Consider the following 16,216-nt stretch of genomic DNA (forward strand, 5'->3'; position numbering starts at 1 on the left):
AGCTGCAAAAGTCCCAGTCACATTTTTGCCATGTATAACAATGTACCAAGAGCTTAGTTAACCACATTTCCCAGAGGCAGGAGCTACTTATAAATTGAAGCCCACCCCATGGGGAGGAGCTTCCCTTTGTTTTTTACTCATGCCACATACCATTTATCATTCATGCAGATATAAGAAAACGCATCTTGAATGAATGCCAAAACATGTTTTTGATTCATGTGATGCTACTTTTACAACTAGGATTCCAAGGTAATGTCTTGGAGATTCTATATTATCATTTTTATTTATTATGAATTATGGTATAAATTAAATCTAGAATATTAGATATTTCCATAAATACTTATAATAGTAGTTAAATTAATATATAAGTGCAGTTTCCAGTGGCTGTTAATTCATTGCTCTTTACAGATGCTGTGAGTGCTGGAATCCAGCGTGAGATTCAGAATGCAAGACTCCAACAGCCATTTACTTTAAACTGTACCTACAACTGTTCAAGTGGCTTCGCTCGTGGTTACTGGACATGGGAAGACACTCCAGCATGTAGCAAGTGCCAATGGAAGCATAAGAGATCAAATTTAGGCGACATGTGCACTGTGAGCTTGTACATACCTTATATAATTATGGAGCAAACGCGTTATAACTATTCTTGCCTTGCTGAAGAGAGTGACCGTCCGGGCCTTCCTCGTAAAACAGAGCTTCTGGTAACACTGCAAGTTCACGGTAAGAGGTATTTGAGTTTATTGCTAACAATGAATAACCTATAATGTAAAAAAAGGAATATTTGAAGATTAAATATGAAATTTAGTCACCCTTAGGTCTTACAAGATGTAGATGAGTTTGTTTCTTTGACAAAAACAGTTTTGGAGAAATTAAGCATTACATCACTTGTTCACCAATGGATCCTCTGCAGTGAATGGGTGCCGTCAGAATGAGAGTTCAAACAGCTGATTAAAACATCACAATAATCCACAAGTAATCCACACCCCTCCAGTCCATCAATTAATTTCTTGTGAAGTGAAAAGCTGCTTGTTTGTGATAAATCCATCAGCTTTCTCCAGTGAAAAAGTCATTGTGTCTGAATCAGGAGAGAAATATGTAATGGTCAAGCACCGTTTACAAGCAAAAGTAGTCAAATATGTCGGTGGATTTTGATGTGACAACAGGGAATGGTCTTTTTCAATGGAGGAAGCGTTATGAATTATGGCCTAGTATTTTGGCCAGAAGTGATGGGGTGAAACTAAAATGCCTTAATGATGGATTGTTTTCCTAAAAATATGCAGCTTTTTACAAGACTTTAATTGATGGACTGGAATCATGTGGATTACTTGTGGATTATTGTGATTCTTTTATCAGCTGTTTGAACTCTCATTCTGACGGCACCCATTCACTGCAGAGGAGAAATTTAACACTAGATGTAATGCTAAATTTCTTCAAATCTGTTCTGATAAAGAAACTCATCTAGATCTTGGATGGCCTGAGAGTGAGTAAATTTTCAGCAAATGTTCATTTTTGTGTGAACTATTCCTTTTAATTATTCTCAGGACTTTTCTTACCATTTTTCCAATCCCTTATTCAGATGAATCTGAAGAACAAGTAACACCTCCTAAAGTACTAGCTGGTAAGTCTATAAGTTAAGGTTCTGTAAGGATAGTTCTACTTATTGTACTATTTTTAAGGACATTATTAGTTTGCATTAATGTTTTGAATGTTATTTTACTGGTCTAGATCCATCTCTGAGAGTAAAGTTGTATAGGGGTCAGGCGGAGTCAGATGAAGTGCTTACATCATTATCTACCATCGAAGTGATGGCAGGAAGCTCACTCAAACTTCACTGTGTTGCCCTTGATAACAAATACTGTGAGGTGCAGTGGGTCAGAGAAAACAGTACTCTCCCTTTGGACAAAATAACTGACACCATAGTACAGTGGAGTGAAATCAAAGCAGAGGATAGTGGACGATACAGGTGCTACACCAAAGGGACCTGCACTGACCAGGCTATCACTGTGGAAATAGAGGTCATCACATCGGGTGAGAACTTTTACACTTCCAAAAATACATCAACCCATTTTCAGAATCACATACAACACAGTCCATCAAGTCAGCATTTTGCCATACAGATGGATTCGCCTGGGCCAAGATCTTTGCAGCTTTTGCAGTGTCTGCAGTAGTTATCCTGATGGCCCATCTGGTGTATTTGTGCTACAGAAAAGGATGTAAGATCATGGATTCTGCTAACAGAGTCCATGAAAGGTAATGCACAATTTTATGTATAAAATGAAACATGATGAAACAGCAAAACATAACAAATCTCTTTCATTAGCAGTATCTGGTCTTTTGTAGGGTTACATCCAGAAGTGCTGTGGTGATAAGGCCAATCGCTCAAGGTCTTTCTCAATTGATATTTTATTTTACTAAAATGCAATAATATATGTATATACACTAATTGTCAAAAGTTTGGAATAATTAACATTTTTTATGTTTTTGAAGACGTCTCTTATGCTCACCAAGGCTGCATTTATTTGATTAAAAATACAGTAAAACGTTTAATATTGTGAAATATTATTACTTTTAAAACGTAAATATTATTACATGAACTATTACATGAACTTTTTCTCTTTTAATATGTTTTAAAATGTAATTTATTCCTGTGATGGCAACTGAATGAATTCATGAATTCATTACTCCAGTGTTTAGTGTCACATGATCCTTCGAAATCATTCTAATCTGATGATTTGCTGCTTAAGAAAAATGTCCTATTATTATCAATGTTAAAAACTCTTTTTGCTGCTTAATATTTTTGTGGAAACCAAGATACACTCCCATTCAAATTCTGGGGTCAGTAAAATTAAAAATAAATAAATATAAAATAAATTAATAATTTTGTTCAATAAGGATCTATTAAAATGATCAAAAGTAACAGTACATTAACATCAAAGTTACACAAGGTTTCTATTCCAAATAAATGCTGTTATTTTTAATTGCATGATCTAGGCATCACAGAATCCTGAAAAAATATGTATAACGGTTTGTACAAATATAGCACAACTCTTTTCAACATTGATAATAATAAGAAATGATTCTTGAGCAGCAAATCAGTATATTAGAATGATTTCTGAAGGATCATGTGACACTAAAGACAGGTTTATGGTGCTGCAAACTCAGCTTTGCCACAACGGGAATAAATTATATTTTAAAATATATTAAAATACAAAAGATTTTAAATTGCAATATTTCACAATATTACTGTTTTACTATATTTTGACTAAATAAATGCAGCCTTCATGAGAATTACATACTTCTTTTATTAACATGAAAAAAACCAACCCCAAACTTTTGAGCAATAGTTTATCTGAATACGGTCATCTAAATGGTAGTATCATTCAATACTTAATTGATTCACAAAACATTTTATTTTTTAAATTGAATCCCAGACAGTCAGAGCGACCATGAAGTCCCTTATGCTGACATTGTGATCTCCGTGAGAGGATCCAGCAATCCGGATCTATCTGACACCTTTAACCAGACTTCAAAAAACCAAAGACCGGTGAGAATTAATATTATTTTAATATTATAAATATATACAATTATTTAAGGATTTTTTACAGGGTTGTTTGATATCATGGAACCAGATGTGTGACTGTGAATTGTGCTTTACAGAGATGGAGGGACGAGGCCAGAGCAGGGCTACTGCATGCTTCAGCTGACAGACTGCACATCCACTCTAAAGAGGTCACTAGGAAATTAAGCATAACGTCTGAATATGCTGTAATTACCTACTCCTGTGAGGCTCTTAAGTTAGTTACTTCAAAAACTGTATATCTGATTAAAAAATAGAAGGCAAAATGTGAAGTCTGCCTAATTTCTGTTGTCTGCAATTAAAAACTGTAAAAAATTGTCATGCATGTGTGGACTTGTATGTTTGTTGCTTTTATAGTCTTGAAGGAAATAATTACTGCATTACATTTGCTTTGCACATCATAAAAATATTTTTACTGTGTCAGCTGCTTTGCTGTTTTTGACCAGGAAGGTCTAGGGCTATATGACTTAAAAGAATGGTTTCAAGTAATGTATAGTATGTCTGAATTCCAATTTCACAATTGTGTTTTTTTTTTTCTAATAGTAAAAAACACCTCAAACACCAGTTCTGACCCCTCTAAATTATTTTTATTTTTGTCAATTTAAGGGGGAACATGCCCCAAACCAGCCTATATACCTTGTTTGTTTAATTATTGCAGGGAGGCCTACTGTAGTGCTGATTAAAGGTTAGAAATTCCTTGCAATTTGTTCACACGTCACACATTTAGCGAGCTTTGGACTCTGAAAGGTGCTTATTTATATGGCCAACAACATTATCATATTTACCATATTCACCTATACTTCTGTATATTGTTACTGTTTTGAAAAACTGTCTTTACCTGCAGTATCGGCTGCACACGAAGGTGTTGAACTGTATCATTGACAAACGACAGGATTGCATTTGCAGGCGTGGTTTTAATTGATTTTTGGGAAATATCCACTTAATCCAGCTTCCTTTTTGTTATTTGTTATTTAGTATTAGCCTATATCATATTACTGTTTTAAACAGCGCCCAACGTCTCAATGCGTGAGAATTTTTAGAATGATCCGGACTGGATCGTGGATTGTTTGACCGATTGACTCACGATTCGCGGGCATCGCCGAATTGCAAAGAACTGACAGAAAACACGAGATGATTTAATAAGTATTGTGAGCGGAAATGTTTCTCAGGTCGGTTTACGGTAATCTCGATCGTCAGGGATTTATGACACTGAGCAATGGCTCGTAAAACCTGAGTAAAACGAGTCTAGCTAATGACGTCTTCGATAACATGCAGTTATGGCGTCGTTTGTTTGTAGTTATGCAAATATGAAATTAAACGTGTATATCATAGCTACATTAACGCTACAGAATAGCCTACTTAGCATTTCTATAGGCTATAAAAAGGCTGCTCCCAAAGTCACTAGACCTTAACGTTTTTTTTTGTGTGTATATATATATATATATATATATATTTGGCAACAAAATAAAATAAGACCACTTTAAATATTTACTTGATACAGATCGTGTGCGCCAATACTAATGAAATTAAATTACCCTCCCTGAGAGACCAGATACAGTGGGAAAAAAGTTCTAGCAAAAATACCTACCTTTTATATTGCATGTGTAAATACACAAAATTGAAATAAAGTAAATACTGGTGTATCCTACTAACGTTTTGCCTTTTGAACATGACAAGTCATAACGTTTTTACCCTCTCCGCTATCTGTAGTTGGAACCACGTGTCGGTTGCATAGCAACGGTTGACAACATTAGTCTCGTTTTGAACGGTAAGAAACATCATATCAGTACACCTGGCTAAATGATTAAATGTATATTGACTACCGATAACAAAGCAAGAAAATATGGGCTTGATAGCACAAGTGTTCAAATATGTCTTTAATTTTACAGAGGAAAAAAAGAGAGTTTTTCTTTCATTTAGATGATTTTTAGCACGACATATGTGTTGTCAGTGTCACTATATGTGTATATCATGCAGTAAGGCTAAACATCTTAATGAGAAAATCATTGCATTTAATTATTTTTCTAATTATGTGGAAAACATTAGTCTACAACACCATTAACGTTTAATGAACACGTCTTTTCCCTAATTAAACTCAGACCTGAGAGCTGTATAAGATGTCTGTTCCCTTCTCCAACACAAACCTGCGCATCCCTAGAGGCTTTGGGAATTTATTGGAGGGTCTTGCTAAAGAGGTGTTGAGAGACCAGCCTGAGGACATCCCTACCTTTGCTGCTCTCTACTTCACAAAGCTTCTTAAAGCCAGAGAGGGTAAATGAGATGCTTTCCTTTGATCCTGATGTTTAATATTTTTTGATGACATATGAATTACTCACATATGAGTTAGTCACTTTATGCTTATGCAGTATGCCTTTGTCCAAGCCAAGGCAAAATTGATTTTGTTTGCAAGAGCTAGTATTATTAGATCACCTATATTGTCGATGCATGCTTGAAAATAATGAATGTACAAACGAATGCATGTTTTGTTTCAGAAAGTGGCCTAGACCCAGCAGAGTGGGGTGCAAAGTTGGAAGACAGGTTCTACAATAATCACTCATTTAAGGTATTTAAAAAAAAAAACTGATTAAAAATGAGACAGCACTCTTTGAACCTTAAGATTATACTAGTTCCTTCTAACGTGGTGTTTGTTGTTCTCAAAACAGGGCACAGCAATACAAGGAAACTACATTTCACCAAAAATAAATACGAGGTCTGTGAATAAGGAAGTGTGATTTTACTCTTTCACTCCCCCTAACAGTTTTCCAGATGAGAGAAACAGCCAAGACTGAAGTGAAGCAGTGTGAGATTTTAGATGAAAATTTAGACAATAAAACTGAAAATGACTCATAGGATTGCCTGCAGTTTTGGTATGATTTCCTTGATTCTGGTTGTACGTTCTTGCAGCGCAGCAGTTTTATAGCAGGATGAACCTTGGCGGGTGGCTCTCTGTTTCTGAGGCAGGGCTTCGATCATTTGATCAAGCAGAGGGCGGCTTTCAGAGGATTGATTGTAGTGTCAGAGCATAGATATCCATCTGGGTTGTACATTAGGATTCATTTATTACTCCTGTTGTAGTTGTTTGTGCTTTTATTTACTTACATTATCAATCACTGTTGCATATATAAAATGATCCTTGCTTTCTTACATGTCAATTTTCAGAAACAACGCTGGCCGTTCTGAAACTTTTGGAGACAATGAAACCCTAAGCTCCCCATTAAAAGACCTCAACACTAATAATTCAGAGGACACTGAAGTAAAGCAAAAATATGAGTTAGATAAGAAGCTCGATGAGGAATCCGGTGAGACGGAACATGGACCTGATGCGGATAGTCCCTATGTGAGTACAGCAGATGTTGATATATGTGCTCAAGAGCTAAAAGACCCCAGCAGGATTCCAGAGCAAACATCAGAGGTACTGAAGGATGATGAGGTTGTAAAAGAAGCTGTAGATATTAATATCTGCAGATCAGAACTTGAGCCTACACCTTTGCCTTCCTTTGGTGGTCTCGCAAATGTGGATGTATCTGCTGAAGAGATAAACCACCCGTCTGAACCTACTGAGAACAACAGAGACTTGGAAAGCCCAAAATTGAATGAAGGAGAGTTTGAAACACATGATGAATCTTTTGTTGAAACCCCTTCACATATTGAGCAGGATGTAGGCAAGCAAGCAAATGAAATGTCTGATGATGATGATGGCCATACTGAAGATGCTGAACAGGGAGTTTTAGAAATGGCTGATAATTTATTAGAAGACACTGATCCAGAAGAGAAGAGCGCTGAGCAGATTTATGTGGAGGAATCAACTGAAAGTACTACTGAAAACGCAGTTGAAGTAGAGCAGGAATCAGAGGAACATACTGAAGAAAAGGATGACTTACCAGACAATGAAAACCAGGAAGAGACTAATCATGACTACAGCAGCACCAATGACTTTGTAGAAGATGCAGCCAATTCCACATCTGATATCAATAGTAGATCATTAATGGAAATGAAAGACACATACATTGACTACAGTGATGAGACATATGACAGTAAAAGTGAAGTCATAGATGTTCTAGATGAAGTGCACCATCACTGTTCTACTCATACAAGTGAGCATGAAGCTGAGAACAGCACTGATGAACAGAACACCTCTAAAATTATGGATGCAGTGAAGGAGGAAACCCCAAAGCTAGTTAACGACAGTGAAACTGAAGTCACAGAGGACATGATAGGCAATGAGATTTTAAATACTGATGCAGTGGATGCTTCTGAGAAAGATCTAAACACAGAGAACGTAAATGAAGGGAGTGATCTTGACAGTGATGCTGAAGAGATGGATCTGGACATTCTGAACATGCCTCAGCAAAATATGGTAAAAACTGAAGATGAGGAGAATGATTTAACCCATGATACTGAACCAAAGGAAGATATTTTGCCTTCTGAAGCTGAAGAAGCTGATCCCAGGCCTTTAGAAGGAGAAACAGAGGTTATCAGTGAAGAACATTTTACAGAGTCACAAGAACAGACTGAAAACACTGAGAATGAAGGAGATCAAGAGGATCAGTTGGAGGAGCAAAGGGATAAATGTCAGGAATCGACACTTGAAAGTGAGAACCAGGAAAATCCTGACAGCATAGAACAAAAGGTAAGGGATTTTTGTTACTTTCTTTTCTTTTTTTCACCACCTTTTCATTTGGTAAACAAAAATATGGTATTTGTATAAAATAAATTGTGAAATATAAATGTAATATGTATGTATACGTTTTGTTTGTTTTTTTTATTGATTTTTTTATTTATTTTAGCTTCTCATGTTTATGAAAAAAAATAGAATTTTTATTATTATATTTTTTTATTTTATTTTTATTATTTGTACATTTATTTTGTTTCTCATGTATTATAATTGAAGTTCGTGGAAAGCCACTCAAAAAAAAAAAATGCAATAAATCAATAAATGCCAGATGTTTCCAAAAATCTGTGAGTAATCATGTTAAATAATTGTGATGTCAATATTGAGCAAAATAATTGTGATTATGATTTTTGCCATAATCAAACAGCCCTACCCCATCCTTATCTGCAGACTATTCCTTTTATTGTCCCAAGTTAGTAAGTAAAAATAAAATCAAGGACTTGTCAGATCAACAGTATGGCTCTGTGTCTCTCTGGAGAACAGCAGTGATTGAAGATGTCCTGAAATAGTCCAGCTGGTGAGTGCAAGACTGCGAGAGGGTCAAAAAAGCGAAAAACTATACATACATCCTATATCATATAAACACTATGCATAGACCCAAACAAATGATTGCAACATTTCATAAAGAGATATTCAGAAAGGTTTAGATCTTTTAAACCAAGAGGTCAGAAGAATATCCATATGCTTCTTTAAAAGGGTTCGAATGAGACCGATTTGGTGGTGTTACTTTTTACTTTTTACTTTTAGTCATTTAGCAGACGCTTTTATCCAAAGCGACTTACAAATAAGAAAAAGTAATTAAAACTAAAAGCTAAAACTCTATAAATACTATATATATACACACATTTAAGAAAATAAAAGAAATTAAATAAAAATGACAAATGCATACAACAACATTTCAAAACTAAAACATTTAAATGAAAACAAAAAAAATAAAGCTAAAAAGCTTTTCAATCCTCGTCCAAAGTGGAGTTTTTCTAGTTCTGTAGGGGTTAATTAGAGACACACACACTTAAAGCAAAGCTCTCTTCTTCTCGCTCCAATGTAGGTCATCTAACTTGACCTATATCAACTCTTGTCCAATGACTTTATACGCTGTAGGAGGAGCAAGGGAATCGTGTAAGTGCTATTTTCAGGAACAATATTCATGGCTATCATCAATCTATGGCACGACTGTAAAGTCACCTCATCTTCTTCTTGGAAACTCAGTGTTTTAACACTTCGGTGCTCTGTGAACCGACTTCATTAGCTCCCAGCCTTACACCTCCAGCAGATGCCAAGAAAAGAGAACTGATACCATTACAGCACGAGCTGCATCTTCTTTCTTTAATCTTGGTAGGGTAGGAGGCAGGAGATGCAGCAGTGTTCCAGAGAAATAAAGGGCAATGGATTTACTGTCTGTTTGTCTTATACTCTACAGTATATTGCCACAGGGTGGAGGAGGCACGGACTGTGTGGGACTGACTGAGATGTGGGGAGCTGTTTCTAGTATTTTCGTAGCTTATGATGATAGCCCTCAGGAATATTTTGGACTGTGAATATTTAAAGTTATGTTATATAATTGGTTTGGACCATGGTATGTCTCTTTTCAATCATTCTCTCCACTGAAAATCAAGTATCTCTGGTCCTATTTGTAAGAGGTGTCAGGAAAATGAGAATAATGGCGGTGAAAACGTCAGCATTAAACAAAATATTTGCAACGAGCAAAGAGCTGAGTGACAGTGTCAGAGTGATGATGCTCGCGAGTCGCGCGCTTTCTCTCTATCTCTCTCGCTCCCTCTCTCTCTATCTCTCTGTCCTCCCACCCTAAGACTCTGAATTATATATTATTGAAGGATAGTTGGAGCAGAGGCGTATTCGTCCAAGGCATTTTACCCTGTGAGGAGGTTTACGCTCTGTTGCACTTGCACAAGACGAGATCACGTTTATAAGCGTCTGTAATTGCGCGTCATGGATTGTCATATCGTAAGTATAGTCCACTTTAATCGTTGTTTTGTTTTTTGATATTGAATGTGTAGAATTAATAAATATATTCAGCTAAATTGCATCGGTTTGATAATAAATTGAAACATACTTTAACTTTCTCTTTAGGCTACTGATTTAGGACCGAGAAAAGCTGGACTTGTTTGCAAATACTTGTTTTTGTATTTCGAAACTTTATGTCGGCGGTAAATTCCATGTCCAGTAAATTTGGGAACTATGTATGGGTATATGTCTTTAGATCCATACTTTGTGCTCATCATCATTTCATACTTTTTAACCGTTGACTCTTTATTCCTATGCAAATGAGTAAGCTTTCTACAGTTTATGCTTAAGCCATTAGGCTTCAAAGGATCCCCACATATTATTCTATATTATTAATATTAATAGTATTATTAGTATTAATTAGATTATTAAAATATAAAATCTACAAACTGTAAATAGTAGAAACTTAAAAAATGCGTACCGTCTCATTGAATGAAAATTAATAATAAATAAGGTGGACTCTTGGTGGCGCTATATAGGCAACAGCAATATATATATATAACAAAATGTTGATTAATAACTTAAACATGGCCGCCTAAAGCCAATGAAGAATATAGGGTGTGGCTATAATCTCTGAATGGATTAAGGAATTTTGGTAAATGTATGTATTTTTACTTCTTGTATTACATGTTTGGTCTTAGCTGGGTATATGAGGACATTTGCATATTTAAAAAGTCAGTCAGCTTTCAGCAGCCATTTGTGGCCAATTGCCACAAAACTTTTTTGGTAAGGGTCTGAAAAAGCGTGCAAAGTGGTATTATAATAGAGAAAAAATGTATATAAAATGAATCTAGTTATTGTGCATAAATTGGTGTTAACAAATGTCAGCTCTCGTTTTTAAAATATGAACAAATATGTGAGCTTATGAGCTGAAGGTCCTTTTGCTGGTACCCCAAAATTATTTCTACTTGCTGTTTGTTTGTTACGCATATGCAAAAGGATTGGGCAAACATATCATTGAAATGGACTGGTATAGAGTAGACATGGGAAAGGCTTGTGACAGCGCAGTTTCATTAGCGGTGATCCATGGGTAAGCATGTACTAAGCCTCAGAGGCAGCTGTAAAATGAACAGATGCTTATTTATAGGGGGATTGTGGAACGCCTCTGCCTGTGGCCACATATGAGATATGTTGGCAAAATGCTTGGTTAATATGAAAAGGAGGCTGATTCTTAGTTCAAAAGTGGGTGGACATGCTCCTACCACGGTTTTACAATGGACTTCTGCTCATCACCCTCACACAAGCAGTTTAAAGACTGCCAACCAGCCTCTGCTGAGCCATTTTACATATGCAGAGTTGTTGTGGTGGGATAAAGCATGTGGTTTCACAGCTTCAGGAAGACTTAATGAGACAAATAACATCACATTCCACCACACACACTGCTTGATTATGTGTGCTGACATGCTTCACAGAGCACAGGAAGCTGGTCACAGTTGGTCTTTGTAGCATCTGGGTGGTTATGTATTTGAAATCATTGCATTTATGTTTCGGTTCATTTTATTTTCATAGGTTCAGGTAATAGGTTTCTTACACTCTTAAAAATAAATGTTCTTTATGGCTCTTTGAAGAACTTTTAACATCCATGGAACCTTTCCATTTCACATTAGGTCCTTTATAGTGGAAAAAGTTTCTTTAGATGTTCTTCACACTAAGAAAAATTGGTTCTTTTTGGAACTGTTCACTGAAAGGTTCCTATGGGAACCCAAGATGGTTCTTGCTGCGAAAACCCCTTTATTTGTAAGAGTGTAATGGAGAAGAGGAGCATTCAGTTGGAAAGACACAGTTTCTGTGGAGCTGATGGATAATGACTCATTGCAAGGGGGCTTAAATGGGCAGGAGATGCTAAACCCACTGTGGTGGTATACAAGAACTTAGAGGATAGTCTGAATCACTCTAAGCAAGAGTGAAATCAATACGAAGTACACCCAGTGTCTGTTTTGCTAAATGTATCACTTATAATTCATCATTCAGGAGGAATGCAACCAGCCACAAGAGGAAGAGGACATCATGGACATCCCATTGGATGACCCAGAGGCCAATAAGGCAGCCGCCAAAATCCAGGCCGGCTTCCGTGGTCATATGACCCGGAAGAAGATGAAACCCGGTGAAAAGCCCAATGAGGAGGTGAGCAGCAGTGGTGAGGCTCTCAACGGCAGCCAAGGGGACTCAGGTTAGTCACTGTCCCCAACAGTCATAGTCAAGAGCTAGACTCAACACCCATCCCACATGGTGCAGAGGCCGCCAGCTATTTTGATCCAATTCGGTTTGGCAAGACATTCAAAAACCCTCACAGATCCTCACAGAATTTGGCTAAGAGATCTGAAGTAAACAACCAGAGTTTTGAACTTTAATGAGAGTTCAAGAGCGTGTTGATTCGCTATCTTTCTGTACTGTGTACCAAAGATTTTGAATAAAAAAAAGCAGGAAATATTGCGCCCATTATAGTAGGTGAGCCACAAAAGAACTCCATCAAATCTAAATTGAAATAAAATTAAAAATCCATCAATTATGTTTAATGAGTCATGTCTTTATTCTGAGTAAACATAATAAGACATGTTCAAGGGTGCATTTTAATTACTCTATGAGCGCTTTGGATAATTATTTTCTTAATTAAGTAATTATTAATGAGCACATCTATCATTCTTAAAAGATTGCAGCCATATTAAAAGGCCATTCACCGATTTATAGACAGCCAATGGAGTCCACAGAATCGCTCTGTAGTCTCTAATATCTCAGTTTGTTGAGACACAGATCTCTCAAATCTAATTTCTTTTGTGGGTGGTTTAAACCTCCACAGTTCCAGGACTCAATATTAAAGCCTCTCGCAGATTTATCCCCCCTTTCAATTTTCTTTCGGGTGATGTGTTTTGTTCTGCACAAAATTGCCTCGTTTTCTAGAGATGCTGGATAAACAGTTTCCCCCAACTCAGTATGTATGCAAATGGTTCTCGAGCTGTTGATCCCCGGAGATTCTACTTTGAAGCAACAAATAGGCCAGCGCTGACGGAAAGACCATAACGTTAATGTTCTCACACCAAAGCCTCCATTTGAACTACCTTTATTGGTGTCGTCCTTTGAGGACGAACCGAGCAGATCTGGTCATTTGATGCGGAAAGTGGGGCAAGCAATGAGAATGAAGGTGTCCTTCCAACCTCCAGCCCAGGCCCAAATATCTCTCCTTCAGCTGTGCCGCTCCACTCAACCCCACCTCTGTGCCGAATTTAGGCCTTTCCCAAGCAACATCAACCCAGTTCTCGGTTGCTAAGCATTTTATGTATGGAAGTGTTATTTTTATCCTCAGGTGCATCTGCATCGCTGAAACGAGGCTGTGCTCCGTTTTACTCGGACAAAAATAAAAGACCGTCTATGATCAACTCATATTCTGGCAAAACCGATCAACAAGTAATGCTCTGTCGCATACAGTATATTTTGTGAAGAATGCAAATATAGCTATCAAGCACTGCAAAATACTATTTTCTTACTCATTGTTTTTGTCGTGTTCCAACACAAATATCTAAACATTCTTAAATCAAGGGCTTAAGATATTAAGTCTTATTTTATGAAAAAATTTATCAAAATAAAATGAGTTTATGCCTTAAACAGTGTCATTTTAGTGTCATTGATATACTATTATAGTTTTTGATAATTGATATTTTAAATTAGATGTTATTGTTATATTTTCTGTTTTTATTTTAATTTATTTAAAGTTGTAGTACATTTTTGTGTTTTAATATATATATATATATATATATATATATATATATATATATACACACAGTATATATGTGTGTATGTGTGTCTATATAGTTTTTGTCTTATTGTTTTAGTTTTTGGTTTTTGTTTATTTAGTTTTAGTTATTTTAGTACTTTTAGTTTTAGTATTATTTCAGTTCATGTTTCTTTTATTTCAAGTAATAAAAAAGTTTTATAGTTTTATTTAGTTTTCCTTAGAATTGGATTTATTTTTCATACCCCATTGACAGATATTTTTTCTTGATATTCTTTCAGATATTTTTCATGAATTTTTAAATATTTGTAATGGAAAACAAAACAAAAATAGCAAGTAAGAATTTTTTTTTTTTTTGCAGTGGGTGATGTTACATCATCGCCTTGTCACTTAGTAGTTTAGTTGACTAGACAGCTGTTTGTTTCCAAACCGAAGTGCAGTAAATCTAAAAAAGAGCATATTTCACAAACAGGGGGAACAGACGGAGTAGAGACAGACGCCACATCTGGACCAGAGCAGTAAAGACCCTTCTCAAGGTGGACGGCTTATAGGACGCTTTCTCCAGGGATTTTTTTGTGTCCAAAAAAAGTAGTAAAATTAGGCTGGATATGTCATCTGATATGTGAACTCTTTCTCTATTTTCTGCTTCTTATCCAGTCCGGGTGAATATCTGCTCCAGCATGCTTTTGCATTCCACAAAAGGCATCTGTATACTGTATATCTGATTTTTGTATAAATCGGAGAACGGACGGTGTAGAATTTAACACAGGCTTCTTCAGTCAGACAGTCAAGTAGACTTAAAACAATGCATCATGATTGAGTTTTCTCATTTTTGTTGCTTGATATTCCTTTCTTGTGGTAGTATCTATGTTAATGATTGCCTTGATTTGACCATGTAGCCACTATCACATTAAGATGTGAAATTTGTTTATCATAGAATGTTATCAGTTGTTTATAATTGTGTTGACTGATCTGTTTGGTTTGCTACCTGTAATATGTTGAAAATGAAATCAGCGCTTCCAAAGCAGCATATGGCATGGCAAGATTGACTATAATTTATTTCATTCTGTTTTATTTGTAAAATGATTGATACTAAGTCTTTTAAGGTAGTGCGTATCATTAGAAATATAGAAATTGAGTTGTGAAAGCTTAATGAGTGATAGTCAAGATCACCTTGCATGTTGACATCAGCATCAAGCTCTGTATCAGTTGAAAAATTAATAAAAACTCAGAAATGTGTGTTGCCTGCATTGAAAATGATTTTGTGCAGTCAGGGGCTGATCATTAGTCTTTTGAAGTCCTTATATAAAGAGTCCAATAACAAACAGGCAGTTATATATATATATATATATGCAGCAGAAATAGAAATATTAACCTACACATCAGTCTCATTAGTCCTGCTGGAGCTTCTCACTGGAGGGCTCACAGCTGGAAGGCTGTGCTAATGAGACCTGGACAGTCATTTATCAAGGTCAAATTGCCAAATGCCCTGCGCTATACTCAATATTGCATGTCAAAACAGCATTTAGGCCTATAATGGCATTAACTGTTTTCGAATCTGTTCCAGTGTGTAGTTTTTTTTCCTGATAAATGTGCATGTGCCAGAGCTATAATGAAAGAAATCTCAAATAAATATTGTTTGAGAACATCATTTATAATATGTCTAATAAATAAACCGCAAGGTATGTGAGGAATTGTGGTTATACTAAAGACCATCTCAACATGTATGATTTAGTAAAAAAATTAAAATTGCACTCACCAGGAAAAATTCCAGACAACTATGTTTATATGGCAAATATAAATAAATAAAAGTATATAAATACTGGATCTTGAAAATGGAATCTGCACAGTGTTGAGACTGTTAGTTTGGAAATGTAATAAGTTACAGACTACAAGTTACGCTATTTAATAAGTATTGTAACTATTTCAATCACTTTATTAATGTAACTAATTACATTTGATTACCTTTCTTTTAAACAAATGTTTTCAACTGTTAATCATTTTAAAGGGGTCCTATTATGCTTTTTCACTTTTTCAACTTTAGTTAGTCTGTAATGTTGCTGTTTGGGCATAAAAAAGATCTGCAAAGTTACAAAGCTCAAAGTCCACTTCAAAAGGAGATATTTTATTTAACTTTAAAATGATGTGTTTTAGAACAACCTACTATGAGAACCTGTTCTAGTACACCCCCAAAACAAAATCAAGACTTTGTAAA

The 16,216-nt window shown here is 35.8% G+C and overlaps 2 protein-coding genes across 2 annotated transcripts; both read left to right on the forward strand.

Moving 5' to 3' along the window:
• The first annotated feature begins 203 nt into the window (after positions 1-203).
• Positions 204-3,834, forward strand: LOC107709102 (uncharacterized). Its single transcript, XM_016513507.1, has 8 exons — positions 204-249; positions 382-720; positions 1,577-1,618; positions 1,726-2,028; positions 2,118-2,250; positions 2,341-2,384; positions 3,432-3,544; positions 3,658-3,834. Exons 1-8 carry the CDS (start codon positions 204-206, stop codon positions 3,832-3,834), a joined length of 1,197 nt encoding a protein of 398 aa, XP_016368993.1.
• Positions 3,835-5,322: 1,488 nt separating this feature from the next.
• Positions 5,323-15,238, forward strand: nrgnb (neurogranin (protein kinase C substrate, RC3) b). Its single transcript, XM_016513519.1, has 7 exons — positions 5,323-5,345; positions 5,677-5,848; positions 6,070-6,140; positions 6,241-6,287; positions 6,737-8,207; positions 12,246-12,444; positions 14,474-15,238. Exons 2-7 carry the CDS (start codon positions 5,695-5,697, stop codon positions 14,521-14,523), a joined length of 1,992 nt encoding a protein of 663 aa, XP_016369005.1. The 5' UTR covers positions 5,323-5,345; positions 5,677-5,694; the 3' UTR covers positions 14,524-15,238.
• The last annotated feature ends 978 nt before the right edge of the window (positions 15,239-16,216 follow it).

This window comes from Sinocyclocheilus rhinocerous, unplaced genomic scaffold, assembly GCF_001515625.1.
Source record: "Sinocyclocheilus rhinocerous isolate Xijiao unplaced genomic scaffold, SAMN03320098_v1.1 scaffold626, whole genome shotgun sequence".
In the NCBI taxonomy this organism is placed as follows: Eukaryota; Metazoa; Chordata; class Actinopteri; order Cypriniformes; family Cyprinidae; genus Sinocyclocheilus; species Sinocyclocheilus rhinocerous.